Genomic DNA, 23,853 nt, shown 5'->3' with positions numbered 1-23,853 from the left:
TGGTGTCATTGCAGCACAAAGTGTTTTTCTGGCCACATCTAGTCATCTTCTGCTCCTTATCACTCTGTGTGATTCGGAGAAGACTGCTATTGCACATGGCAACCTAGATGAAGCAGGGGAAGCTATTAACTGATGACTCAGCAGTAAACCTCCATTTGCTCATACCAAATGAAGCAAACCTAGCCCCCTACCTAGTCTCCTTCCCATCCAGAAGCTCCTTGGTGTCTGCACCCTTCGCCATGCCCAGACCCCCTCCTCCCCTCACCCGCATGCGCCTGCAGGAAGGGGAATTGTCAACAAACGGTGGGTGCCAAACACAAAGTCACTCTGTGAGCCTCTTCCCTGCCTTGCTGCTATGCTTGGACCCCCTTCCACTTCTGGCTCAAGCCTTAGCCTGTCCCTTACCGTGCCTGCCACCAGAGTCCAGCTGCTCCCCTAAGATCACTGTGGTGTACCTGCTGCATAGTGGATGCTTAAAAGAATAACCGTGTTCTTGTACATAACACATTCCTATTGTCTTTGGACAGACCTTCTTTTATGCTAAGAGATTACGTTTTGCACTTTGACAATTTATCTCCTGTAAAGTCTGCCCTTTTCATTACAATGAGTGCAGCAGCAAGCATGCTGCACTTCCTTCAGCTGTCTAGCACAAATCTGAAGGCGAAAATGTACTAGGGATGACATGTTCAAGGAGCAGTGCAATCCACCCACAATTGGACAGGGAGCAATTAAGTGAATGGAGGAAAACACTGCTGCAGGAGATGAGGGGAGCATGCAGGGTATGCAAACTGAAGGATCAGGAGAGAGTCTTGATGATCATGGCACATGTGCACAGGCACTCTCCACCCCTTGCGGACCCACGTTCCTGCCTCACCAAGTTCCATAGCCACCTCTCCCAGGGGCCCATGAATGCAGAGGAGGCTATGGAACTTGGTAAGGCCCTAGAATGTAATGGGCAGAGTCACGCTCAACCCCCAGGGATGTGTCCCTGGAGCAAAAGACTGACCTTCTCACACCTGTGATGGCTACACAGGGGGATTGTGATAAAACACCACTTTCCCTTCTCTCCTCCTGAAGCTCCCACCCTGAACTCCTTTTCTAGCCCTGCTTCCCTGTATTCCCTAAATAAAAATGCATGATTTCTCAACATCAGTCTCTTTATTGCTTGTGTTGACGGTAGAAGGGTTTAGAGGGAAGCACCCTTAATGGAGGGGCACTTCGTTAAGAGCAACATCCATGACTGTCATGTCGCTGGCCATTCACAAAGCTGTTTTTCAAAGCCTCTGTTTTTCCAGTGCCCCTCGCTGTGCTCTCCTTATTGCCCTGGTGTCTGGCTGTTCATAATTACTGGCTAGCTGCTGTGCCTCAGCCACCCACACTGCCATAAAACTTTCCTCCTTATTATGGTGCACAGCAGGCTTCCACAACAATGGGAATGTTGCTTTCACTGATATTTAACCTAGTCAATAGATGGCAAAACCTTTCCTTTAAACCTCCAAAAACACATTCTACCACCATTCTGCACTTGTTCAGCCTGTAGTTGAACTGTTCCTAACTGTGGTTCAGGCTGCCCATGTATGGCTTCATGAGCCATGGGAACAAGGGGTAGGCTGGGTCGTCAAGGTTCGCTATAGTGTCTCCAGTGGTAATTTTCCGGTCTGGGGAAAGAAATCCTAGCTTGCTGAAAAGGCAGGAGATCTCAAGATGAGTGTGTCATGCACCTTTTCATGACCATCCTCTGTTGATGTGATCCACCAGCGCCTGAAGGGCCATCAAGAAGTCCCCCTTACGGTTTATGTACTCTTTGGCAAGGCGGTTGGGTGCCAAAATAGGGATGTGAGTTCCATCTATTGCCCCACCACAGTTATGGAACTGCACTGTTGCAAAGCTGTCTACTATATCCTGCATGTTTCCCAGAGTTGCTGTCCTTTGTAGCAGAAGGGTATTGATTGCCTTGGCTACCTGGATCACAACAGCCCCCACTGTAGATATCCCCACTCCAAATTGATTTGCAGCTGACTGGTAGCTGTCTGGCTTTGCAGGTTTCCACAGGGCTATTGCCACTCGCTTCTCTGACAGAGCAGGTCTCATTCTGGCATTCCTGCACTTGGGGGTGAGGAAAAGTAATGTGCAAATGTCCATAAGAGTGGCCTTATGCATGCATAAATTTTGCAGCCACTGCTTATCCTGTAGCTGCATAACTATGCAGTCCCACCAGTCTGTGCTTGTCTCATGGCACCAGAACTGGTGTACCACTGTGTCAAGAGGATAGAATGCTGGGAGCATTTGCCAATTACTTGATTCAAGTGCTTCACAGAAGAATACATTAATGACCTCCTGAGATTTTCTTGGGGTGGGGAGGGGGACCCACCAGTTCATAAAAATCACATTCCTTCCCCAAGACCCCACCCCTTCCTTGAGGCCCCTCTCTATTCCCCTCCTCTCCATCACTTGCTATCCCCAGCCCTTATACACTCTCACTGGGTTGAGACGGGAGGTGCGGGCTCCGGGGTGGGAATGAGGGATTTGGGTGTGGGAAGGGGTGAGAAGTGCAAGCTCTGGGAGGGAATTTGGATGCAGGAGAAGGGGATGCTGGCTCAGGGACGGGGCTCCAGGCTGGGGAGTGTTGGGCTCAGGTGCAAAGTTGGGGTGCTGAGCAAGCCACAGGCTTGTGGACGTGAGGGTGCAGAAGTTTGGGTTGGATATGTGAGGGACTCAGGGCAAGGAGGTTGTGAGTATGATGGGCTCAGGACACAGATTTGTGATGTGTGGATGGTGCAAAACTGAGGATATGGCAGAAGACTGAGGATGTGGGGATGCAGGAGTTTGGGGATGTAAGAGGCTCAGGACAGGGGGTTCCAATATATCACAGGCTCAGATTTGGGGTCAGGTGGTGCAGAAGTGTTATGATGCTGCAGTAAGATGGGGGCTTGTTGGCCAGGCTTCATTTTAAATAAAATATTATGTCAAACTCAAAAGGTTTTAGCATTGTCTTTATTTATGAGAGGGGCGGGGAACCTCCTTTGAGTCAAGGGTCACTGATCCACAGAAAAGTCAGTTGGGGCCACACAAGTGAGACGCAAAAAAACCCCCAAGTCCCATTAATGTGGTCCCTACTGTGCTGGTGGCGTCAGGGGACAGGGTGCTGGTGGGTGCTGGGGCTGGTAGAGGGGTGTTGGGGTGGGTGGCAGCACAGGTTACTGAGTATTGGGGCAGGATGCTGGGGCAGGTAGCAGGGTGCTGGGGTTAGGGACATGGTCCTGTTGGGCACTGGGGTGGGTGGCAGGGTGCTGGGGCCAGGGACGGGTGCTGCTGGGTGCTGGGGACAGTGCTGGTAGGGGCAGGGGACAGGGTACTTGTGGGGGGGGTCTGGACAGGGGCAGCTGGGACCAGTACCTGGCAATCCTGCAACACCTCTGGGTTCCGGGAAGTGTGCAACTGCACTTCCCCTCTCCAAACAGCTGGCGCGCGTGCGTGCTGCCTGAACTGCAGGGGCTGTTGCACCCCAGGAACTTACTTCCGCGATGCTTCCTGTGGGGGTGGGAGGTGCGGGGAGTCCCAGGGCAGAGCACGCTGCCTGCACAGCCCCAGGTCTCCTGACCTCCCCACCCCCCCGCACCGCGCAGAAAGGCCATGGAACTAAGTTGCCGGGTGCCACAGCCCAAGCAGTTCAGGCAGCGCGCACCAGCTCCTTTGGGAAGGGGAAGTGCTTCCCGCCCCGCTGTGGGTCACATGGGGTCACCCCTGTCTGGCACCCTCCTAGTATGCTGGCTGGGAGCAACTGTTCCTCTCTGCCCCCGCCTTGCTACGCCTCAGCGTTGCCAGGGTGGAACGGGAAACAAGTGTTCTGTTTCTTTAAGAAGTTGGCTAACCGGCTCTCTCTCTTTCAGAGAGGGTGGGGGAGTGCTGGCTCCTCGCGGAACCCCTACTTTCACTTCGCGAAACCCCAGGGTTCTTCAGAGCACCAGTTGGGAAACAGTGGATTAACCAATAAACAAACACTTATAGGTTAATGCTATAGACTACACGCATTTCCTCCCCACTGTAGGAACTTCATTTCCCTGAATGCCTGTAACTAGAGCAACAGAAGCATTCTGCAGTTTGGCAGGTTGACATGACTGATGCTCAGGTGATGAATTTTCCACATCTCTGAGCACCATAGCGATATTGAGCTAGCTTCTGAACATGAACTAGGCCTAAGGTTCTTATTTAGATTGCTCAGCTGGTGGTGTGAGTGATGAAAATTGTAACATATGCAAGTGTTTTTGTCTTCACTGTCATGTTAACTCTAGTTATTACTAATTTTGTCCCAACTTGAATCTTAGAAATGTACAATAACTTTTAACATGAGTTGGCCCATCAAGGACGGTAGAGTACAACTTGACATCTGCTAACAACATGGTATCCAACTATATATAGTAGCTACTGCTATAGTGAACTAGCCACGCTCAACTGCCATATAGCCACGTGGCTAGTGGCTAGCGCGTTGGACACCATGGTGCTAGCACAGTCACTGACTGTGCCACTTGAGTTTTGTTTAGCAGTGTTGCTTGTCTCTTGAATTATCTGCACTTAATTCTGCAGTGAAAAGGTACTCTCTCAACATCACTTGAGAATTTGTCCTTTTCAATTAGTGTAAATATTTACAATGGCGTTTTTACTGCTCTCTGTTTTTGCTTCAAGTTTTTATTATCTGTTGGTCTGTAAAAAAATCCTCTCTGGACCAGAGGAAATACTACATTTTTGGCTTTTTAAATAAACACTGCCCCTGTTTTATAAATAGTCCACTCTTCTTAGACTCTGCAGAAATGTAGACTGTAGTGACTAGTTAGAGTGCAAGTGACTACTAACCATTTACACTCAGCCTCTTGGGGAGGCAGTTTCACTGTGGCAATGCAGCAGAGGCTCCTCCCTGGGAGCACAGTGGGAAAGGGATGCCCTCTCTGCTCTCGGGGAGGAGGTTTCATTGCGGTAATGAAGCCATCTCCCCAGTAGCAGAGCCGGGAGGGCTAGCAGCCCCTCTCCCAAGGAGACTTTGCTGTGGGCTCTGCAGTATAAAGCCTGCAGCACATATAACTGTGTAACCCTTGAGATTTTCAGTGGTTACATGGTTACCCTATTACAAAATCCCTAATCTAGACTTCTTCAATCAAGTGACAATTCTACATACCTCTTCTAGCTGGAAAGCAGCAGAAGCTCAGGGACTGTTTTACTTTTGCTTTCAGCTCAAGCACCAAGAAGAGTCATGAATGATTGCTCTTCCTGTTGCAAAAATAGATCAGACTTTTCTTCAGATCATCTGCAGACATTCAGTGCATGTTTTCAAATTAACTTTCTCCAGAACCGAGTGTGGAGAAGAGGAGGGAAATCATAGAAAGTAAAGCGGAAGGGACCTCAAGAAGTGATCAAGTCCAGCCCCTTGCACTGAGGCAGGATCAAGTAACCTAGACCATCCCTGACCAGTTTTTCTCCAAATTGCTCTGAAAAACCTCCAGTGATGGGGATTCCACAGCCTTCCTTGGAAGCCTATTACAGAGCTTAACTATCTGTACAGTTAGAAGGCTTTTCCTAATCTCGAACCTAAATCTCCTTTGCTGCCTGTTAAGCTGGTTACTTCTCATTCTACTTTGAGGGGACATGAAGAACAAAAAGCTTAATATATTTGAAGACTATCATTCTGCCCTGGTAGAAGTTACTATTTAAATAATGAAGAAACTGTGTTTTTTGTTTATACTTGGTGACCTGTTGTCATATGGTAGAAACAAAACCTAAAATCTGGCAATAAAACTATTTTGGTAGACTGTAATCTCCTTGTTGGATGGAAACAACCTGAAATTAAGACTGTACTCTTCCGCGTTTGACACGGGCTTGTTTTCAGATTGTTTAAGACTCTTCCCTTTTTCGCTCTGGAGAAGGGCAACTCCTAAACTGGAAATCTTATCCTCAGTGGGAGGGAGGTATTAAATAGAGCAGAAATGAAGTGGGTATTTTCTGAACAGGGACAATACTTACCCTTGCATAGGAGGTTGCAGTGTGAGGGGTGAAGTTAAATATAGTAGTGTCTGGAAAGTACCTGCAGGCCTGTGCTAATAGGCACTGTATTTATACATGCATTTTCTGGTCAGAATTTAAATAATACTTTATAAGAATGATATTCTGAAGAATCCCTGCTTCTTCGGGCACCAATTGCAGCATGTCCCATCTGAAAAAGTAGTGTGTCTGCACCTTCTTCCAAACCAGAAGGAGCTTTTCAGAGTGTCACAGCAAGGGAAAGGAGAATGCTCAGAGGTACAAGGAATACACTCAGGTTTTCAACGTTAACTACATACCTCTGTTTAGCTTCATGACTTCTACCCCAGACTTGACTAGCAACTTCTTCCATTTGTTTCTTCTGATAGTTTTTCAGGATTATGTGGTTTCTGTTTTAGAGAGTTACGGGCTACTAGGTGGTAGTTTTAAAACGCTGATGATGTATATTCAGTGGACTCCAGGCTCTTCACAAACTTCATTTAAAACCTCACAACATTTGTGGTAGGCAGAGCTAGGAAAATGAGGCAGTTTGGCAAAGCTGCGAATAGAACCCAGTCTCTGAAGTCCCAGCCCTATGCCATAACCGTAAGGAAGTCTTTAATCTCTTTTTCTTTGAGTATCCTCAAAGTCTCTAACATATATCCCATGTGTTGGTTCTGTAGCCATACACGAACAGTTCAAACTCTGGTTCCAAAAATGTGTCAGTTCTCCCCATTTTTTGAGGTGGTTCTTTTTCCAGATTGTGGGCAGAAAACATTAGTGAAGAAGCTTGTCCTGCTGCAGCTGCATTAGTTCTTTGAATGTCCATTTAGTATCTTTCATCATAAGCACTAAAATAGTCTGCTGATGAGCTTAGAAATGCTATAATACATATTCACCAAAGAGACTGTCCCATAACCTTCTGCTGAGTCCTTTCTCATTGCATTACTCTGTTCCTTGGCCCCGGTAGAAGGAAATCCTGGAGTCAGAGATTATCAAATACTATTCTGAAAAGGAATGAGGAATCCTGTGGCACCTTAATGACTAATTCAGTCAGGGTGAATTGGCCTCATTACCCACCGATCCGCTACTTGATAAGGTAATTCATGTGCTAGTATATTTAGGCCTGCCTCCATAATTTCTACTCCATGCATCTGACAAAGTGGGGGTTTGCCCACAAAAGCTTATGTCCAAATAAATCTGTTAGTCTTTATGGTGCCACAGACTTGTTGTTGTTTTTTTTGTGCATATAGCCTAACAGAGCCGAGATAATTGAGACACAGAAAAAGGGAATTAATTTCTTATTTTAATCGGACTCTTCATTTGGGACTTTCAGGTTTATTGCCAAACCATGTGCCATAAAACTTGGCATTCAGGACGGTGGACCTCACAGAGCTCAGCCCAATGCAATTCTAGAGAAAGTGTTTACATCCATCACTAAGGTAAGTCACTTTTCAGGTTCTGCAAGAGGTTCAGGCACATAAATGAGAACTGGGCTGCTTTTCTTTTGTCACCTTAGGGCAATGTACTTCACAGCTCTCTGTTCTCTGATTGATGGGAATCTGTGCACAAAAATACAAGTGTCTCTGGATAACTTTTGCTTCTAGCTTTAGTTGAGATGACCATGTCCACCTCCTATCCTGTTTCCTGCAGTGACTTTAGTTCTGTCTGTGCTTTAAGCCACAGTGTTGCAAGCAAAAGAGTGGGTTTGATACTAACAAAATGAGAATAAGAGTTGTTGTTTTTTTTGGGCCCCTGAATTTCTGTACAAGGTATAATGCTCAAATTTTTAGTGTTCACCAAGAGCTTCTCCTACATTTTTTTTCACTCTCTCCTTGGAAGTTACCACTCTGGTCCCAAAGGAAGAATCTTTTGCTGGTCAGTCAGCAGCTGCCTTCTTCAAATTACTTCTGTGATTGTGGACTTGATGGCTTATCACTACAGAAATCTAGTTGTAGAAAGAAAGCAGTTCAGTCATAAATGCTGTTGAGGGATGTTGGTGGTAGATTGTTGAATGGTGGTAGATTTTCTTCTAGTTATTCCTCTCAGTTACTCTTTCATTTTAATATCTGCTTGTTGTGCTATTTCACTAGTAAATGACTGAATCCTGTAAAAATTTAAAAAGCAATGAATAGTCTGGTAGCACTTTAAAGACTAACAAAACATGTAGATGGTATCATGAGCTTTCGTGGGCACAGCCCACTTCTGAAGAAGTGGGCTGTGCCCACAAAAGCTCATGATACCATCTACATGTTTTGTTAGTCTTTAAAGTGCTACCAGACTACAGTAAACTTAGATAATCCGGCACCTTTAGGACCCAGAGGGTGCCGGATTATCAGATTTGCCGAACTATCGGAAGGGGGGGGCTATGAGGGGTCTGGGGTGGGGCGATGCCACCCCAGACCCCTCATAGCCCCCCCTTCCGATAGTCCGGCTCTGCCCCAGGTGACCCCGATTCAGCCGCTGCTGGTCAGTTTCAGCAGCGGCTGAATCGGGGACCCCTGCAGCAGAGCAGCTGGAGTGCTTCCGGGTTGGTCTGGTAGCGCCGACCCTTGGCGTGGCAAGACCAACCCGGCAGCACCCCTGCTGCTCTTGGGGACGCCTGCGGCAGAGCAGCTGGGGTGCTGCTGGGTTGGTCCCGCAGCGCCGCCCCTTGGCGCTGTGGGACCAACCCGGTAGCACCCCAGCTGTTCTGCCCCAGGTGTCCCCAAGTCAGCCGCTGCTGATACTGATCAAAGGCTGACTCCAGGAAGCCCGGGGCAGAGCTGCTCTGCCTCGGGCTTCCTGGAGTCAGCCTCTGATCAGTTTCAGCAGCGGCTGAATCGGGGACAGCTGGGGTGCTGCCAGGTTGGTCCCGCAGCCCCGAGCGGCAGCGCTACGGAACCAACCCGGCAGCACTCCAGCTGCTCTGCCCCCGGCTTCTCCAATTCAGCTGCTGGTCAGTTCTAGCAGTGGCTGAATCGGGGAAGCTGGGGGCAGAGCAGCTCCAATGGTCCGGCTACCCGAAGCACTTCCGGGTTCCTGATGGTGCCGGACCATCAGATGCCGGACCATCGGAGTTTTACTGAATTTCTTGTTTTTTAAGTTTTTCCTGTAACAGACTAACCCCTCTGAAACTTTGAATCCTGTAAGTTGTCCATCAATTGTTGAATACTGACTGTTAAACTAATATTGATTTAAAAAAAAATCACAAATTCCCATGTAAGGAAATAAAACAGACTATATTGCCAGCTGTTATGAGAGAAAATCTTCTTAGTCAATGGGTGATCTTAAAGTGCTGCAATAAAAACTAGTCTCAATAGAGCTTAACAGACCCAGTGTTATGCAAACTGAGATGCAGATGAGTAGAAGGAGATTTGTGGTTTGCCAGTGTTAAGGAGGGAGCTCATGCATCGGTGTCCTTGAAAGTTATGTTTAGAATTAAGCATGCATCCATGATGGGAAGGACTACACTGTTCAGAACTTAAACAGAACTTCATTTTCCTGGACTGATACAGTATTTGCTTAGATTTGGGGAATCAGCATGGAGGATGACATTGATGTGGAAAATATTTACCATCTGTTCTGAAACTAGGGTGCTATAAAACAGCCTTATGATTGCACTCTGCCAAAAGGGCAGATGCATTCCCAATGCAGAAACTTCTTTTCCAGTTAGCCCAAGCCCCTAGTCATGTGAAAAAGAAACTATGGATGTGATGGAATTGCCGGAAGGAAACAGTAGTTCTAGTACTTGACCATTAATGACAGAAAAATCTTTGCTCTCCGATTATGTTGAACAACTTGTGATTGCCCTCTCTGCTAGTTCAGAACTCTGCATATCAGTCTGCTTTTGTGGATAAACTCCAGTTGTGAAACCTGTTTAGTTTCTTTCACGTTTGTGGTAGTTCCCTGGCAGAGCTTATTAAAAGGACTAAAACTAATCTGATCTACCTCAGCAGCGGTAACTTGTAAAGATTTAATTAATTTTGTCTGCTCTTCTATACTGACTCATGCCACTATTAAAAAACCCAAAAATCTATAGTGGTAAAGCCTCTAGTCAGAGACTGGGCTATTCAGTATCATATTTTACAAATGAGACAATTCTGTAATATTTGTGAAGTTATAAATAAAAGCAATCTACAGAAGTGCCAATATCTGTGTATTATGCCTGTGGAATTCATAAACACTTAGGGCTCAAACGGCCCATCTTTATTTCAAATCAAGATAAGCTGTTGTGTCATATTCAAATATGGTAACACTACCAGCTGTTCTGACTATCCACTCCTGCTAGTCATTTATGCCAGTGTTTTTATGCAGATTTCCCCTGACAGACCATTTTGCTAAAAACTCCCTGTGTAATATACAGTGGAACGCTAGTTAGCTGGTAAATTGTTTCCTGTATATCAGTGTTCCTGTTCTTTGTTGCTGATGGCAGAATTGGAGTAGAAATAGGGGAGGAAACATTGAACCCACTTTGAAATGAGGTATCTGAATTCTTGTTATGGTGGGTATTATGTGCTTGGAGGCTAAATGTGACTATACATTTTTTTTTTTAACCTTGTAAGAATTTTTAGCAAATTAAACCTTTCCTGGCATGATTTTTCATTCTCCATCTCCATTTTGTGACCGAGATCATGATTTAGAGGGAAATGTCTAACAGAAGATATATGAGAGAGAGAAAGACGTTTGATGTACGTTGGGGAGGCAGAAGAAATGTCTGACTTCTGTTTCATTTCTTCTCAGTGTCCAGATGGAAGAAGATTAGAAGGTTTGTCAAAGCAGCTAGACTGGGATGTTCGAAAGATCCAGCACTGGTTTCGCCATCGTAGGAACCAGGACAAACCCAGCGTCCTCACTAAGTTTTGTGAGAGCATGTAGGTTTGTGCAGAGACCAAAATATGGCCTTGATTCAAGCTCCAATTGTGCACTGTAATTGAATTTTTTGAATTTGTAGTGTAATTTAGTGCGTTTCAATATTACGGGAAGTATAAAGATGTGTGCACATCTCCTTGTGCCAGAGTACGATGTTGCAGAGGAGAGGTTTAACCCTGCAGGTTGACTCTCTTTGGATGCCACTCAACCCTCTGTCTAAGTTGTTAGGTCAGGCTCCTTTCAGGTGAACAAAACATCCAGATGTAGTCCAGAGTCCAAAAAAACCCTTTCCTTGTGGGCTCTGTGCTCAACTGTTTCCTGTAATTCCTCTGTCTTTATTTAGCTCTGGTATCAAGTACTGTCCTGCCCATCTCCAACCTTTCTGAGGCCCGTAGCCTCCAGCAGTCTGTGGTAGGTCAGCCCTCTGCATTAGCCCCTCCTTTCCTGTCAGCTCCCTTTTCTAGACTGAACTCTCTCACCCTATTGATAACACCCAGTCCTTATCAGCTGACCCTTCATTAGTCCAACCCTCTCTTGCTGATAAGTAAACGATACGGTCGGGGTTTTTATTATGGAGAAAAATGCCAACCTAACAAATTTCCATTCGGACCAATAGAGAGAAAATCAGAATGGCTTTCTACGATGCTGTCCTATCAGTTTGTATGTGTGCCATGAGAAATCAGAAATATTCTTTACAAGAATATTTATAGTCTAAAAGGTTAATAGTAATACTTTTAGGTTTGCATAGTGGACATGTCTCATGCAGATGGTAACACTTGATCTTGTGTATTCAACTGAGTAACTCCCCTCCAGACAAGGCTCTGGACAGTCTGATTCCTAGACTTGACAATTTCCTAAACTGATTTCATGTGTTAGGTAATGGTAGACACTCTAAGGGACACTTCATGGATTCTTGTTCCCTCTCAATTCTTTGTTCAGATACTTACTTGATTCCTCATTGCTGTAGTTTCTGAATATTTTCCCCTGCTCCTTCTGTGGTGGTTTCTCTTTTCCCCAATCACTTCCCTAATATCCTCACATAATTCTTCCTCGGTATTCCCCCTCCTCTCCCTGCAAGTAAAGGTTTGTATACTTAGAGGCACAGATAAGATGGACAAATAGAATTGGGAGGACTACTTCTATCTCTGGCTTAATTGGCCTGCAAGTGTAGTTTGAAACATGTTATGTATACTAGGGCATCTGCTATGTACCTACTGTCATAGTTTAGGGCATCTGCACCTGAATGTCCCCTTAGTTGTCCAGCTGTGGCACCCACTGTTATGCTCCTGGCCCACAAGCTATTGCCCTTTCTAGTAGAAATCCTCATCTGTCTTTTCCTTGACCAGAGTATTTCCAAGCTAAACAGTTCCTGGCCTTCACTGTTTTTTCCAGCTTAAGCAGGCATGCTTACCTTCTCCATTTAGAATTGGTACACAGTGCATTTACATTGTACACAATACCATCTACGTGTTTTGTTAGGCTATAAAGTGCTACCAGACCATTTATTGTTTTTTTCAGTGCATTTACAGATAGTTATAAGTTACTATCTTCCTATGCAAGTCTATTTAATTCTTAAGGTAAAAGCACTACAAAGAAAATATTAAAACCAATAAAACGACCTACAGTCATGATAATAAGCTTACCAAAGATCGCTCCAACATTGCCTCTGGCAGGTGAGTCCTTCAGACCTCAAAGGTCATGAGTTCAATAACATGAGTTCAAGTTTTGTGGTCATGAGTTCAACAACAGCCCTAGCTCAGAACTAGTATTCAGTCATATGGGATCTCAGTATTCAAAGTCCTTCCTTTGGGACCGGGATCTTCTGTGTGCTAGAGGTCTTATCCACTTTCTGGATCACAAGGAAGGTCTGGAGTCAGGTTCAATTCAGGCTCTTTATGGAAAAAGCTGTGTATTGTCCATTGGTCCCTGGACAATGCAGATTGGGTTTTTGACTTGTCCCTTTCCTCAGAGCAAAGCTTCAAAGTCTGAGTCTGAAGGTGAGGGTGTGCAACCCCCTTCTTGCCAGCCCCTTCTAGGAATTCTACTTCACACACATTGTCTCAGGGAGTCCTTTGAAGTTCCTGACCCTTGCCAGAGATTGCATTAGTCAGTTCCCTAGCCAAGTTGCATACAGTTCTATGCTAACACCTACATAACTTTGTTTTTAATACTGTAAACTCCAAAGTATTGACTTAATAATTCAATCATTGTTAATCTTTAATTCCAAAGGGCTTGCCCAGGCTATTGTCCTATGTTACGCTAGATCACAATGGTTTCTTCAGGATTGTTGCCTTAACATATGTACATGTTGAGAGATAATTTGGCATTAACCTTCAGATACATTTCTAAGACAATCTGTAGCTTTTTTGGAACTGTGCTCTTTATATGATTGATTCTTATAAAAAATATTTTTATTTTATTCCAAAGGCCAATATCAGTGGGTGAAAACTCCACTTGTGTACTTGCCAAATTTGGTTCCATTTATAATTATTCCATCTTTTGCTACACGAACATTAATCCTACAATACTAACGTATTGTAATTTCAAATGTTTAATTGTTTGCCCTTTCTCATTTCCATTTCCAGGTGGAAGTTTACATTTTATTTAAGTATATTTTCTTATGGATTCAAATTTATGTGGTCGGTGAGTTCAGTTTTGTTTTGTTTTTTACTTTCACTGCTTGCTCCAAGTACATGATGTGGAACTAAACTAGCAAGAATTCAATAGTCTCAGGTCTTCCTTATGCTTCCTAGTCAGATCCTTATGCATCGTCATTTAGAGGTATGCTGTCACAAAACAGGAAAGGTTGCCAGAAATGCTAGAAGACTCTTTTCTGATGCCAGAACAAGATGGACTTATCCACTCTTAAACAAACTTTGCTTTCTCACTTGCAAAGACATAGAACCATTTCTCTGGAATGTCCTTGCACAGAGCTCTGCAAAGCTCTACACTTCAACTTTAATTTTTATATGCACAATGGCATGTTTTTGCATAGGTTAAAGTAGATGCTAGGACTTGTCAGTGTTCCCTGCACTGGGGCCAGCATCCTCAGCAAGTATGGGGGAGAGTGGCTCTGGGGCCTCAGAAGGGACAGGGCCTAGAGTAGAAGGGCAAAGTTGGGGGCAGGACTATTCTCCCAGCCACTACTTCTTCATGACCAGAGGCTGTAGCAGTGGAAGCCAGGAACCCGGAGGCTTCAGTAGTGGGAATCTTGAGCCCTTTTAAAATGCTGGGCCCTAGGGCAGCTGCCCCTTTACTCACTCGTCCCACCCCCATCGGCAGCTCTGCTGGTAGGGTCTGGCACCGCTGCCACAGCAGTGCTTTGACCTTGCCCCTGGGGAAAAGGGGTACTAAAGCACTGCTGCCAACGGGGGAACAAGAAGTTGGCTCTGGGTGAGCCAGTCTGGTGAGCAGTTCTTACTGGAGCATTGCACCGGCTCACTTTTACCTCTTCTTTCTTCTCCATGAAACCCCAGAATAAATGTGGCTTGGACCAAAGAAGGAAGGTGAAAACCTTTGAAGTAATCTTGTGGTAGGGATGGAGTGCTTTAATTGGCCAAAGCCAGAGCATATGAGGAGAAAAATTCTAGTAGCATAATTTCTTGTTCTTTTCTCTCTCTAGACACCCTGGTTTTGGGACACGCGACAATGCTGGTACAACTACCCTTTTCAAGTAAGATATCTATTATTTACCAAAATGAAAGTAGAACACAGAACATAAGAACGGCTATACTGCGACAGATCAAAGGTCTATCTAGCCCAGTATCCTATCTGCCGACAGTGGCCAATGCCAAGTGCCCCAGAGGGAGGGAACACAGCAGGTAATCCTCACATGATCCCTCTCCTGTCACCCATTTATACAAAGAGGCTAGGGACACCATTCCTACCCACCCTGGCTAAAAGCCATTGATGGACTTAACCTCCATGAATTTATCTAGCTGTGGTTTGAATCCTGTTGAAGTCCTAGTCTTCACCATGTCCCTCTGGCAAGAAGTTCCACAGGTTGACTCTCTGCTCTGAGTGAACAAAAACTTCCTTTTGTTTTAAACCTGCTGTCTATCAATTTCATTTGGTGACCCCTAGTTCTTATATTGTGAGACTAAGTAAATAACTTCTCCTTATTCACTTTTTCCACACCAATCATGATTTTATAGACTTCTATCATATCTGCCCTTAGTCTCCTCTTTTTACTCTCTCTTCATATGGGATCCATTCCAAACCCCTAATCATTTTTGTTGCCCTTTTCTGAACCTTTTCCAATGCCAATATATCTTTTTTGAGATAAGGCGACCCACCGTTGGGGGACCACTGTAGTTACCTCTTTCCACTCTGAAAACTTACCATTTATTCCTACCCTTTGTTTCCTGTCTTTTTACCAGATACCAATCCATGAAAGGACCTTCCCTCTTATCCCAATACAACTTATTTTACTTAAGAGCCTTTGGTGAGGGAGCTCGTCAAAGGCTTTCTGGAAATCTAACTACATCATATCCACTGGATTTCCCCCTTGTCCACATGTTTGTTGACCTCCCCCCCCACCAAAGAACTCTAGGGCTACGTCTACACTGGCCCCTTTTCCGGAAGGGGCATGTTAATTTCAGAAGCCGTAATAGGGAAATCCGCGGGGGATTTAAATATCCCCCACGGCATTTAAATAAAAATGTCCGCCGCTTTTTTCCGGCTTTTAAAAAAGCCGGAAAAGAGCGTCTACACTGGCCCCAATCCTCCGGAAAAAGCGCCCTTTTCCGGAGGATCTTATTCCTACTTTGAAGCAATTACTTCAAAGTAGGAATAAGATCCTCCGGAAAAGGGCGCTTTTTCCGGAGGATCGGGGCCAGTGTAGACGCTCTTTTCCGGCTTTTTTAAAAGCCGGAAAAAAGCGGCGGACATTTTTATTTAAATACCGTGGGGGATATTTAAATCCCCCGCGGATTTCCCTATTACGGCTTCTGAAATTAACATGCCCCTTCCGGAAAAGGGGCCAGTGTAGACGTAGCCTAGTAGATTAGTAAGGCATAATTTCCCTTTACAGAAACCATGTTGACTTCCCCCAACAAATTATGTTCACCTATGTGTCTGACAATTTTATTATTTACTATAGTTTCAACTAATTTGCCTGGTACTGATGTTAGATTTACTGATCTGTAATTGCCAGGATCACCTCTAGAGTCTCTTTTAAATATTGGCGTCATGTTAGCTATTTTCCAGTCATTAGGTACGGATGCTGATTTAAAGGATAGGTTACAAACCACAGATAATAGTTCTACAATTTCCCATTTGAGTTCTTTCAGAACTCTTGGGTGAATGCCATCTGGTCCCGGTGACTTGTATTGTTAAGTTTACCAATTTGTTCCAAAACCTCCTCTGATGACACCTCAATCTGGGACAATTCCTCAGATTTGTCACCTAAAAAGAATGGCTCAGGTTTGGGAATCTCCCCAATATCCTCAGCCATGAAGACTGAAGCAAAGAATTAATTTAGCTTCTCTGCAATGACTTGATTGTCTTTGAGTGTTCCTTTAGCATCTCCTTTAGCATCGTCCAAGGGCCCCACAGGTAGTTTAGCAGACTTCCTGCTTCTGATGTACTTACAGGTAGGCAAAGCAAGTATAATGCCGCAGCTGCTGAGACATCTTGGTTGTTTTGAAGCTTTTTTGGTATGGTATTAAAAAACTAGATAAATTCATGCAGGATAGGTCCAACCCATGGCTATTAGCCACTGTGGACAGAGATGGTGTCGCTGGGAATGGATCACTTGATTACCTGTTGTGTTCACTGCTTTTGGGGCAACTGGCATTGGCCCCTGTCAGAAGCCAAGATACCCGGCTAGATAGACCTTTGGTCTGACCCAGTATGGCCATACATGTGTGTGCGTCTCCTTTTTTTCATGTGAAGTCCTTCAGTTTTGCATGTCTCCAGTATTATTCCATGTGAATGGTGTCAGATTGAAATTTGTGAGATCTATATGCCTCCCAGTGCCTAAAGGTAAACCTGGTAAACTCCAGTCAGTGAGTCACTGCTCTGCTCAGGAAATTTCACCTCTGAAATCCTCCCCTGGCCCAGGCAGATCTTGGCCTTTGAACTAACACTGCCCCCACAAAGGAGTAGATTGTAAGGTGGTATTTTTCATGGTGTAGACACTGGTTCATCAAACTAGACCGATCACCTATTCATGTTTGAAAGCAAATTTCCATATATGGTACTTTGATTATTAAAAGTAATGCAGTTTTACAAATGTGATTTTTATCAGCCGCAATTAATTGGAGTTTTCTGTTTGCCCTTCATTCAGCTCAAATAATTGTAGATAGCCAATCAGATTCTCCTATTTGTTCTTCTCCAGCAGGAAACCACAGCTCTTAGATTGTAAAAACTGAAAGAGTTTTATTCCTTTAAAAATAAATCTACCATAGACTTTTCTTGATTAAATTCGTATTTTTTAAACACAAATTTGGAACCTTTAACTTACCTCCTACATCCCCCCCCTTCTCAAAGGCCGGAGCCACAGGAAAGGTGGATTGGTTGTTAGGGGTTGGGGGAAAAGTCTTTTAATGCAAATTTTGCACTACTTTGCCTTTTAATTAAGTGTTCTTTTTTTTTTTTTAGCCTCTAACATCCGGTCTTTACTATTACTATATCCTGCAGCTGGCCTTCTATTGGTCTCTTATGTTTTCTCAGTTTACAGACATTAAACGAAAGGTAAGAGAAGCCAGAATTTCACTACACATATGAACAAGCAAGGCTGACAGAATAATTGTATGTCTGTGTCATGTGGACCTCCCTCTGGCAGGTGTCCCTCCATGTCCTCATGTCACGCTCCGGCTCAGGCCCACGTCACTCTTGGACCTCAGGATCCTCTTCAGGACACTGCCCTCCGGCAGTGCCCACTCCATTGTGTCTCAGCCCCCTTCTGGGGTGGGGGTGTTTATCCGTCTCTGTACTCCAGGGTCCTCTCCTCCCAAGGAACCCCCAATTCCCCAATCCCCACGTTGCCTTAGTGACCCACTGCCAGTATTCATCCAGCCCCTTATCGCAGGGGCAAATTGCAGTCGGAAATGGCCACTCATCATCGGCAGGGGGGTGGACCTGCTGCCTTTGCCTATCCTGGCCACCTCCCTGCCGCTCTAGAATCCTGGAGTGAGGTCAGGGCAGAGCTCCACAGCCCTACCAGCCTTTTCCCACTACTGCCCTGTCCCAGGAAGCCCCCAGCTTCCCTGACAGCCAGTCCCTTCTGCTCCCCAGCTAGAGCAAGTGTCTCCTCCTCCTCCATCCTGGAACCCTTATTTGTGTAGTCCCAGATGGGCCCTAATTGGCTACTATCAGCTGCAGCTGTGGGCTTTGCTCTCAGCTCTCTTCCAGGGCTGGGTTTTTACCCTTAAAGGGCCATAGCAGATGCTGTGTCACACTCTGGCTTGTAAAACTGCTGAAATATTGCTAAAATTGCATTTTCCTGTCACTCCTCTCCTTTCACATTTCCTTTCCTTTTGTAGACTGTACACAGAGAGGCCTTTGGGGACTATCCTGATAAACAACCTGTGCAGAACATTCCTATCTCTCTGCAGAGGGAAGAGGGGAAAGCAATCAGCATATCCTAATAGAACAGCTGAATCAATCTTTGTAAAAAATATTGTTTGATTCTGAGACTTATAGGAAAATATAGAAATAAAATACTAAGTATTAACTAGAAGCTTAGAAGAAAGCTTTTTAGTTTTGGCAAAATAAAGAGGACTGATAGTTTTTGTGTTCTGTAAGCAGCATGGCATTCTCACTATGACTGAGCTAGCCTACCTCTCATGTGCTCAAGAAAATGTTAATGTAGTGCTAAGAGACTGAGGAGCGTAAGTTTTCTGTTTTTCAAAAGTTACATGGATGTGAAGGAACCTAAGTCCCACTGAACTTAGGCATTGCAGAAAATGTTACCCTGCACCTCTTCTTTGGGCCTTGACATATGGTTTGAAAATTTCTTGAGTCTCAGTTCATATGGGAAGAGTCTCTTTCCTGTTCCTTTTCAACATTCTGTGTCTTCCAAAACACCAGTGCACTTTCATTCAAGTGCATTTCAAATAGATTTCTCTGTCCTGAGTACCAATGTCTGTATCTGTTAGTCACATATACACACAATCTTCCATTTAGTTGCAAACAATATACTTGGGCTTAGTGAATTTTGTAGCATTGCTTATGTGATCAAGCCACACCTATTTTGAGATACCTTTCTGAGGAGAAAACTTCCCATCCCTTGGAAAAAAGTGGGATTCCAAATTGTTTTTCCATCCACTTTTATAGCAGGTTGATCTGCATCTTCCCAGACAGTTTCAGGAAGTACTGTGTCTCAAAGCTAGTCACACCTTTGGGTGGCACTTCTCACAGGCTAAATCTTGGGTCTGGTTTCGTATGTTTAGTACAGTAAACATCCCACAGAGATGTCACCTTAGCCATGATTATCCACCATCCTCAACAGGTTCTCAATGTACACCAAATACTCCTAGATGATGAAGCACTGCAAGCAAGTCAGGATTGGTCTAGATAATGTGCAGCATCTAATTAGAAATTAGATCCAGACAGTTGAACCAAACAGGCACTGAAAAGCACAAAGCTGAGGAGGGCACCACACAAACGGCAGGCAGCTTCCTTAGACATTCTCTAGCCCCGTGGTCACCAACCAGTCGATCGCGATCTACTGGTAGATCTCAGGGGCTCTAAGAGTAGCTCTTGAGCCCTCTCTGAACTGCGCGCCTGCGCAGTATATTTACATTAGATTTCTTCATTTGAGGAGCAGCTACTCACCGAGCAACAACACAGGTGAGTAGCTGCGAGGAATGGTGGGAGCTGGGAGGTCGGGAGGGCTGAAACTGACTGTGGCTTTCAGCTGAAAGAGGCTGCCCCACGCTCCAGCTGATCGGCAGCTTCTCCTCTGCGCCTGCCCACGTGGAGCTTGGTGCACCGTGGCTGAGCGCCATGGCCAGCTGGCTGGGCAGCCACTTCTCTTCCCTCCAGCCCTGCTGCCCTGCGCTCAGCCCAGGGAGGCTGCATCTAGCTCCAGCTGTGCTGGAGCAAGCTTCCCAGGCTGAGTGCAGGATCACAGATGCCCATCTGATGGACTGTATACGACTAGCAATCTCAGATTACAACCCAGACTTCAAGACACTGGCAGTCACAGGTGTCACACTGAGACTTTGTTATTGGAAGAAAAAATATATCATTATCAATACTTGATTTTAGATTTACAAAATAGCAGAGAACAAAATGTATAATTGTAAATGCTTCATTTGACATTTAAAGAGCATGAATTAAAAACAGACCATTTATTTCATAACTTTTATAAACGTGATTTTAATTTTATATACAGGCAGTCCCCGGGTTATGTACAAGATAGGGACTGTAGGTTTGTTCTTAAGTTGAATCTGTATGTAAGTCGGAACTGGCGTCCAGATTCAACCGCTGCTGAAACTGACCGCCAGTTCTGACTTACATACAGATTCAACTTAACAACCCCAAGCTTCCCCAAGTCAGCTGCTGCTGAAACTGATGAGCGCTGATTCCAGGAAGCCTGGGGCAGAGCAACTCTGCCTCGGGCTTCCTATAGTCAGCGCTGGTCAGTTTCAGCAGCGGCTGACTTGGGGACGCCTGGGGCAGAGCAGCTGGGGTGCTGCTGGGTTGCTCCAGTAGCACCCCTCGGCGCTACTGGACCAACCCAGCAGCACCCCAGCTGCTCTGCCCCAGGCGTCCTGATTCAGCCACTGCTGAAACTGACCAGCAGCGGCTGAATCAGGACCTGGGGCAGAGCAGCTGGGGTGCTGCCGGGTTGGTCCAGTAGTGCCCAGAGTGGGTGCTGCAGGACCAATCTGCAGCACCCCAGCTGCTCTGCTCCAGGGTCCAAAACAAAAGCCTGGTCTGCTGGGGGGGGGGCACACTATCCGCACCCCCCCCAGCAGACCAGGGACACGGGGAGCAGAGCGGCAGCGGGGTGCCGCGCCTCTGAGGCTTTGCTCTGGCAAAGTCTCAGAGGCGTGGGACCCCTCCCCCCCCCCCGCGGCTGCGGCTTCAGTCCCGGTGCCTGTGGTCTGCTGGGGACCGTCCCCAGCAGACCACAGGCACCGGGTCTCAAGCGGCAGCAGCAGCGGTTCCCGCGCTTCTGAGGCTTTGCTCTGGCAAAGCCTCAGAAGCGTGGGAACCCGCCCGGTGCCCCTGGTCTGCTGGAGACGGTCTCCAGCAGACCAGGGGCACCGGAGCAGCTTACGAACGGGGCTTTCTCCCCCGGAGCTCGCAGGTAGCAATCCGCTACCTCGACCTCCGGGGCGAGAAAGCCCCGTTCGTAAGTGCGGATCCGACATAAGTCGGATCCGCGTAAGTCGGGGACTGCCTGTATTGCATAATTTAAAAATAAACTGTTTAACAGAGTGTATAAGGGCTGTGGATAGCAAGTGATGGACAGGAGAATAGAGAGGGCGGGGCTTCAAGGAAGGGGCGGGGCGGTAGATCTTTGCCTGTTCTGAGACTTAAAAAGTGATCTTGGGTGTAAAAAGGTTGGAGACCGCTGCTCTAGCCAGTGTGTCAAGTAACATTTCAAATCAGGAGCTTCTCAGTTAAAACCCCATCAGTACAGATACATTGTGCAGCTTTGGGAGAAATAAACAGGACTGGTTATTAGTAAACCCTGAGTAATATTTTACAAACAGTGGAATTAAATTCAGGGGTTTACGGTGAGAGAGAAAAAGTAGAACAGTAGTGGGCAATTATTAAAAAAATAGCCCTGAGAGAGCAGATGTAATTTGGGATTTGTAAAGTAGGAGGTGAAACTTGTAAGATCTTGTCAGTTAAATGCTATCAAACCTGTGTTTGAGTGCCAATCTGGAGTTTTACTCTTAAAGCAAAATTTTAAGATTACAGTTATGGGTTTTTCCTTCTATTGAAATCTGGCTGTATGCAAATAGATTGCTGTTTGTTGTGCATGAATGATGTGTGATGTGAAAAGAATACTATCCGTCAACATCCAAGCTGGACAAAACACCGTAATTTGCGAATGTCCGTATGAAATGTGGTTATCTAAAGTTGATGATGTTAGGTTAAAATTAATAACTTCTTAAATCAAGATTTCCTGTTGCTAATAATTTTACTTTTTAGTTTTAATATCATCTAAATTTACTTTTGGCTGTTAATTTCTTTGCATTTCACACAATCAAAATAGGCTGGTCTGTTTAATATTTTGTGGTCAGTTTCATGTACTTGTTCTTATTCCTGATGTAGTATTTTGATTCCTGTCACTTAAACTGAGAGCGGATGTTCTAACAAAAATCCCTATCAGACACTTTCCTGGGAAGACCAGAAACTTCATCTGACAATGGGGGGAAATCAAGGAATTGCTGCTGGAGTATTATAGGGAGGGAGACAGAACCCAAGAGAGTGGTATTGTAGAGAAAGGAGGATACTGCAGATGGGTATTGTGGGAGTGGAGAGTGGTGTTTTTTCTTTTTCTGCTGCTGCCTTATCTTTTTGCCCTGGTAGAGATTGACTTTCCATCTGTATGCAGCATTGCCTAGAAAACTAAGTCTCAGAGAAGTAGCCGTGTTAGTCTGTATATGCAAAAATAACAAGGAGTCTTGTGGTGCCTTAAAGACTAATTCATTTATTTGGGCAAAAGCTTTTGTGAATAAAAACCACTTTGTCAGATGCAGCTTATGCCCAAATAAATCTGTTAGTCTGTAAGATGCTATAGGACTTGTTGTTTCTTCAAAACAAAGGCTTCCTGGGACAGCTTGGCACACAGGGAAACTTTATAAATAAGTCTCTTGCATTGGATATTACTAGGCTCAGCAAATTTATAGGAGGTTCTCATGGAGCTTAGGATATGTCTACACTACAGCACTAATTCGAACTAACTTAATTAGAATTAGTTAATTCGAACTGAGCTAATTCGAACTAGTGCATCTAGACCTAAAAACTAGTTTGAATTAGCATTTTGCTAATTTGAACTAGCATGTCCACATTGAGTGGACCCTGAACCGAGGTTAAGGATGGCCGGAAGCAGTGCCGGCAGGGCATCAGATTAGGACTTAGAGCGTGGAGCTGCTGTCTCAGGCTAGCCGAGGGCTGTGCTTAAAGGGACCTGACCCCCACCCCAGACAGACAGTTCTCAGGGGTTTCCCGCTTGCAAAGCAGTCCTGGCTTGGAGTGCCCTGAGTACCCACACTCGGCACATCACAGCACTCGGCTATCAGCCCGGCTGCACTTGCCACAGGCTGCCATCCGGGGGGGGAGGTCAATTGGGGGGCTGCAGGAGAGCTTCCACCCCAAGGAGCCCGCAGAGCCACCCCAGTCCTCCCCATTGGGGACTCATACCCCATTCCTCCATCACCTCCTTCCACTTACCCCTCCCTAGCCCACCTTCCTGTTGTACAAAATAAAGGACATGTGTGTTCAAAAATAGAAACTCTCTTTATTGAACAAAACTCGGGGAGACTGGGAAAAGGAGGTGGGAGAGGGGAGGGCAACTAAAATGATCAGGGGTTTGGAACAGGTCCCATATGAAGAGAGGCTAAAGAGACTGGGACTTTTCAGCTTAGAAAAGAGGAGACTGAGGGGGGATATGATAGAGGTCTATAAAAGCATGAGTGGTGTGGAGAGGATGCATAAAGAAAAGTTCTTCATTAGTTCCCATTAATAGAAGGACTAGAGGACACCAAATGAAATGAATGGGTAGCAGGCTTCAAACTAATAACAGAAAGTTCTTCTTCACAAAGCAAATAGTCAACCTGTGGAACTCCTTGCTGCAGGAGGCTGTGAAGGCTAGCACTATAACAGAGTTTAAAGAGAAGTGAGATCAAGTCATGGAGGTTGGGTCCATGGAGTGCTATTAGCGAGGGGATAGAAATGGTGTCCCTGGCCTCTGTTTGTGGCAGGCTGGAGATGGATGGCACAAGACAAATGGCTTGGTCACTGTCTTCGGTCCATCCCCTCTGGGGTACCTGGTGTTGGCCGCTGTCAGCAGACAGGCTACTG

The 23,853-nt window shown here is 45.5% G+C and overlaps 1 protein-coding gene across 1 annotated transcript in view; it reads left to right on the top strand.

Moving 5' to 3' along the window:
* The window catches only part of CERS5 (ceramide synthase 5), a 49,414-nt gene that overhangs the window by 14,876 nt on the left and 10,685 nt on the right, over positions 1 to 23,853 (top strand). Inside the window, exons 2-6 of the mRNA XM_006131149.5 lie at positions 7,346 to 7,451; positions 10,732 to 10,862; positions 13,446 to 13,503; positions 14,483 to 14,533; positions 17,464 to 17,556. Of these exons, the coding sequence (XP_006131211.4) occupies positions 7,346 to 7,451; positions 10,732 to 10,862; positions 13,446 to 13,503; positions 14,483 to 14,533; positions 17,464 to 17,556 (439 nt within the window). The remainder of the gene's footprint in view (positions 1 to 7,345; positions 7,452 to 10,731; positions 10,863 to 13,445; positions 13,504 to 14,482; positions 14,534 to 17,463; positions 17,557 to 23,853) is intronic.

The sequence above is a fragment of the Pelodiscus sinensis genome, chromosome 31 (genome assembly GCF_052426305.1).
Source record: "Pelodiscus sinensis isolate ZL-2025 chromosome 31, ASM5242630v1, whole genome shotgun sequence".
NCBI classification, from domain to species: domain Eukaryota; kingdom Metazoa; phylum Chordata; order Testudines; family Trionychidae; genus Pelodiscus; species Pelodiscus sinensis.
This window is presented reverse-complemented; position numbering and strand designations above follow the sequence as displayed.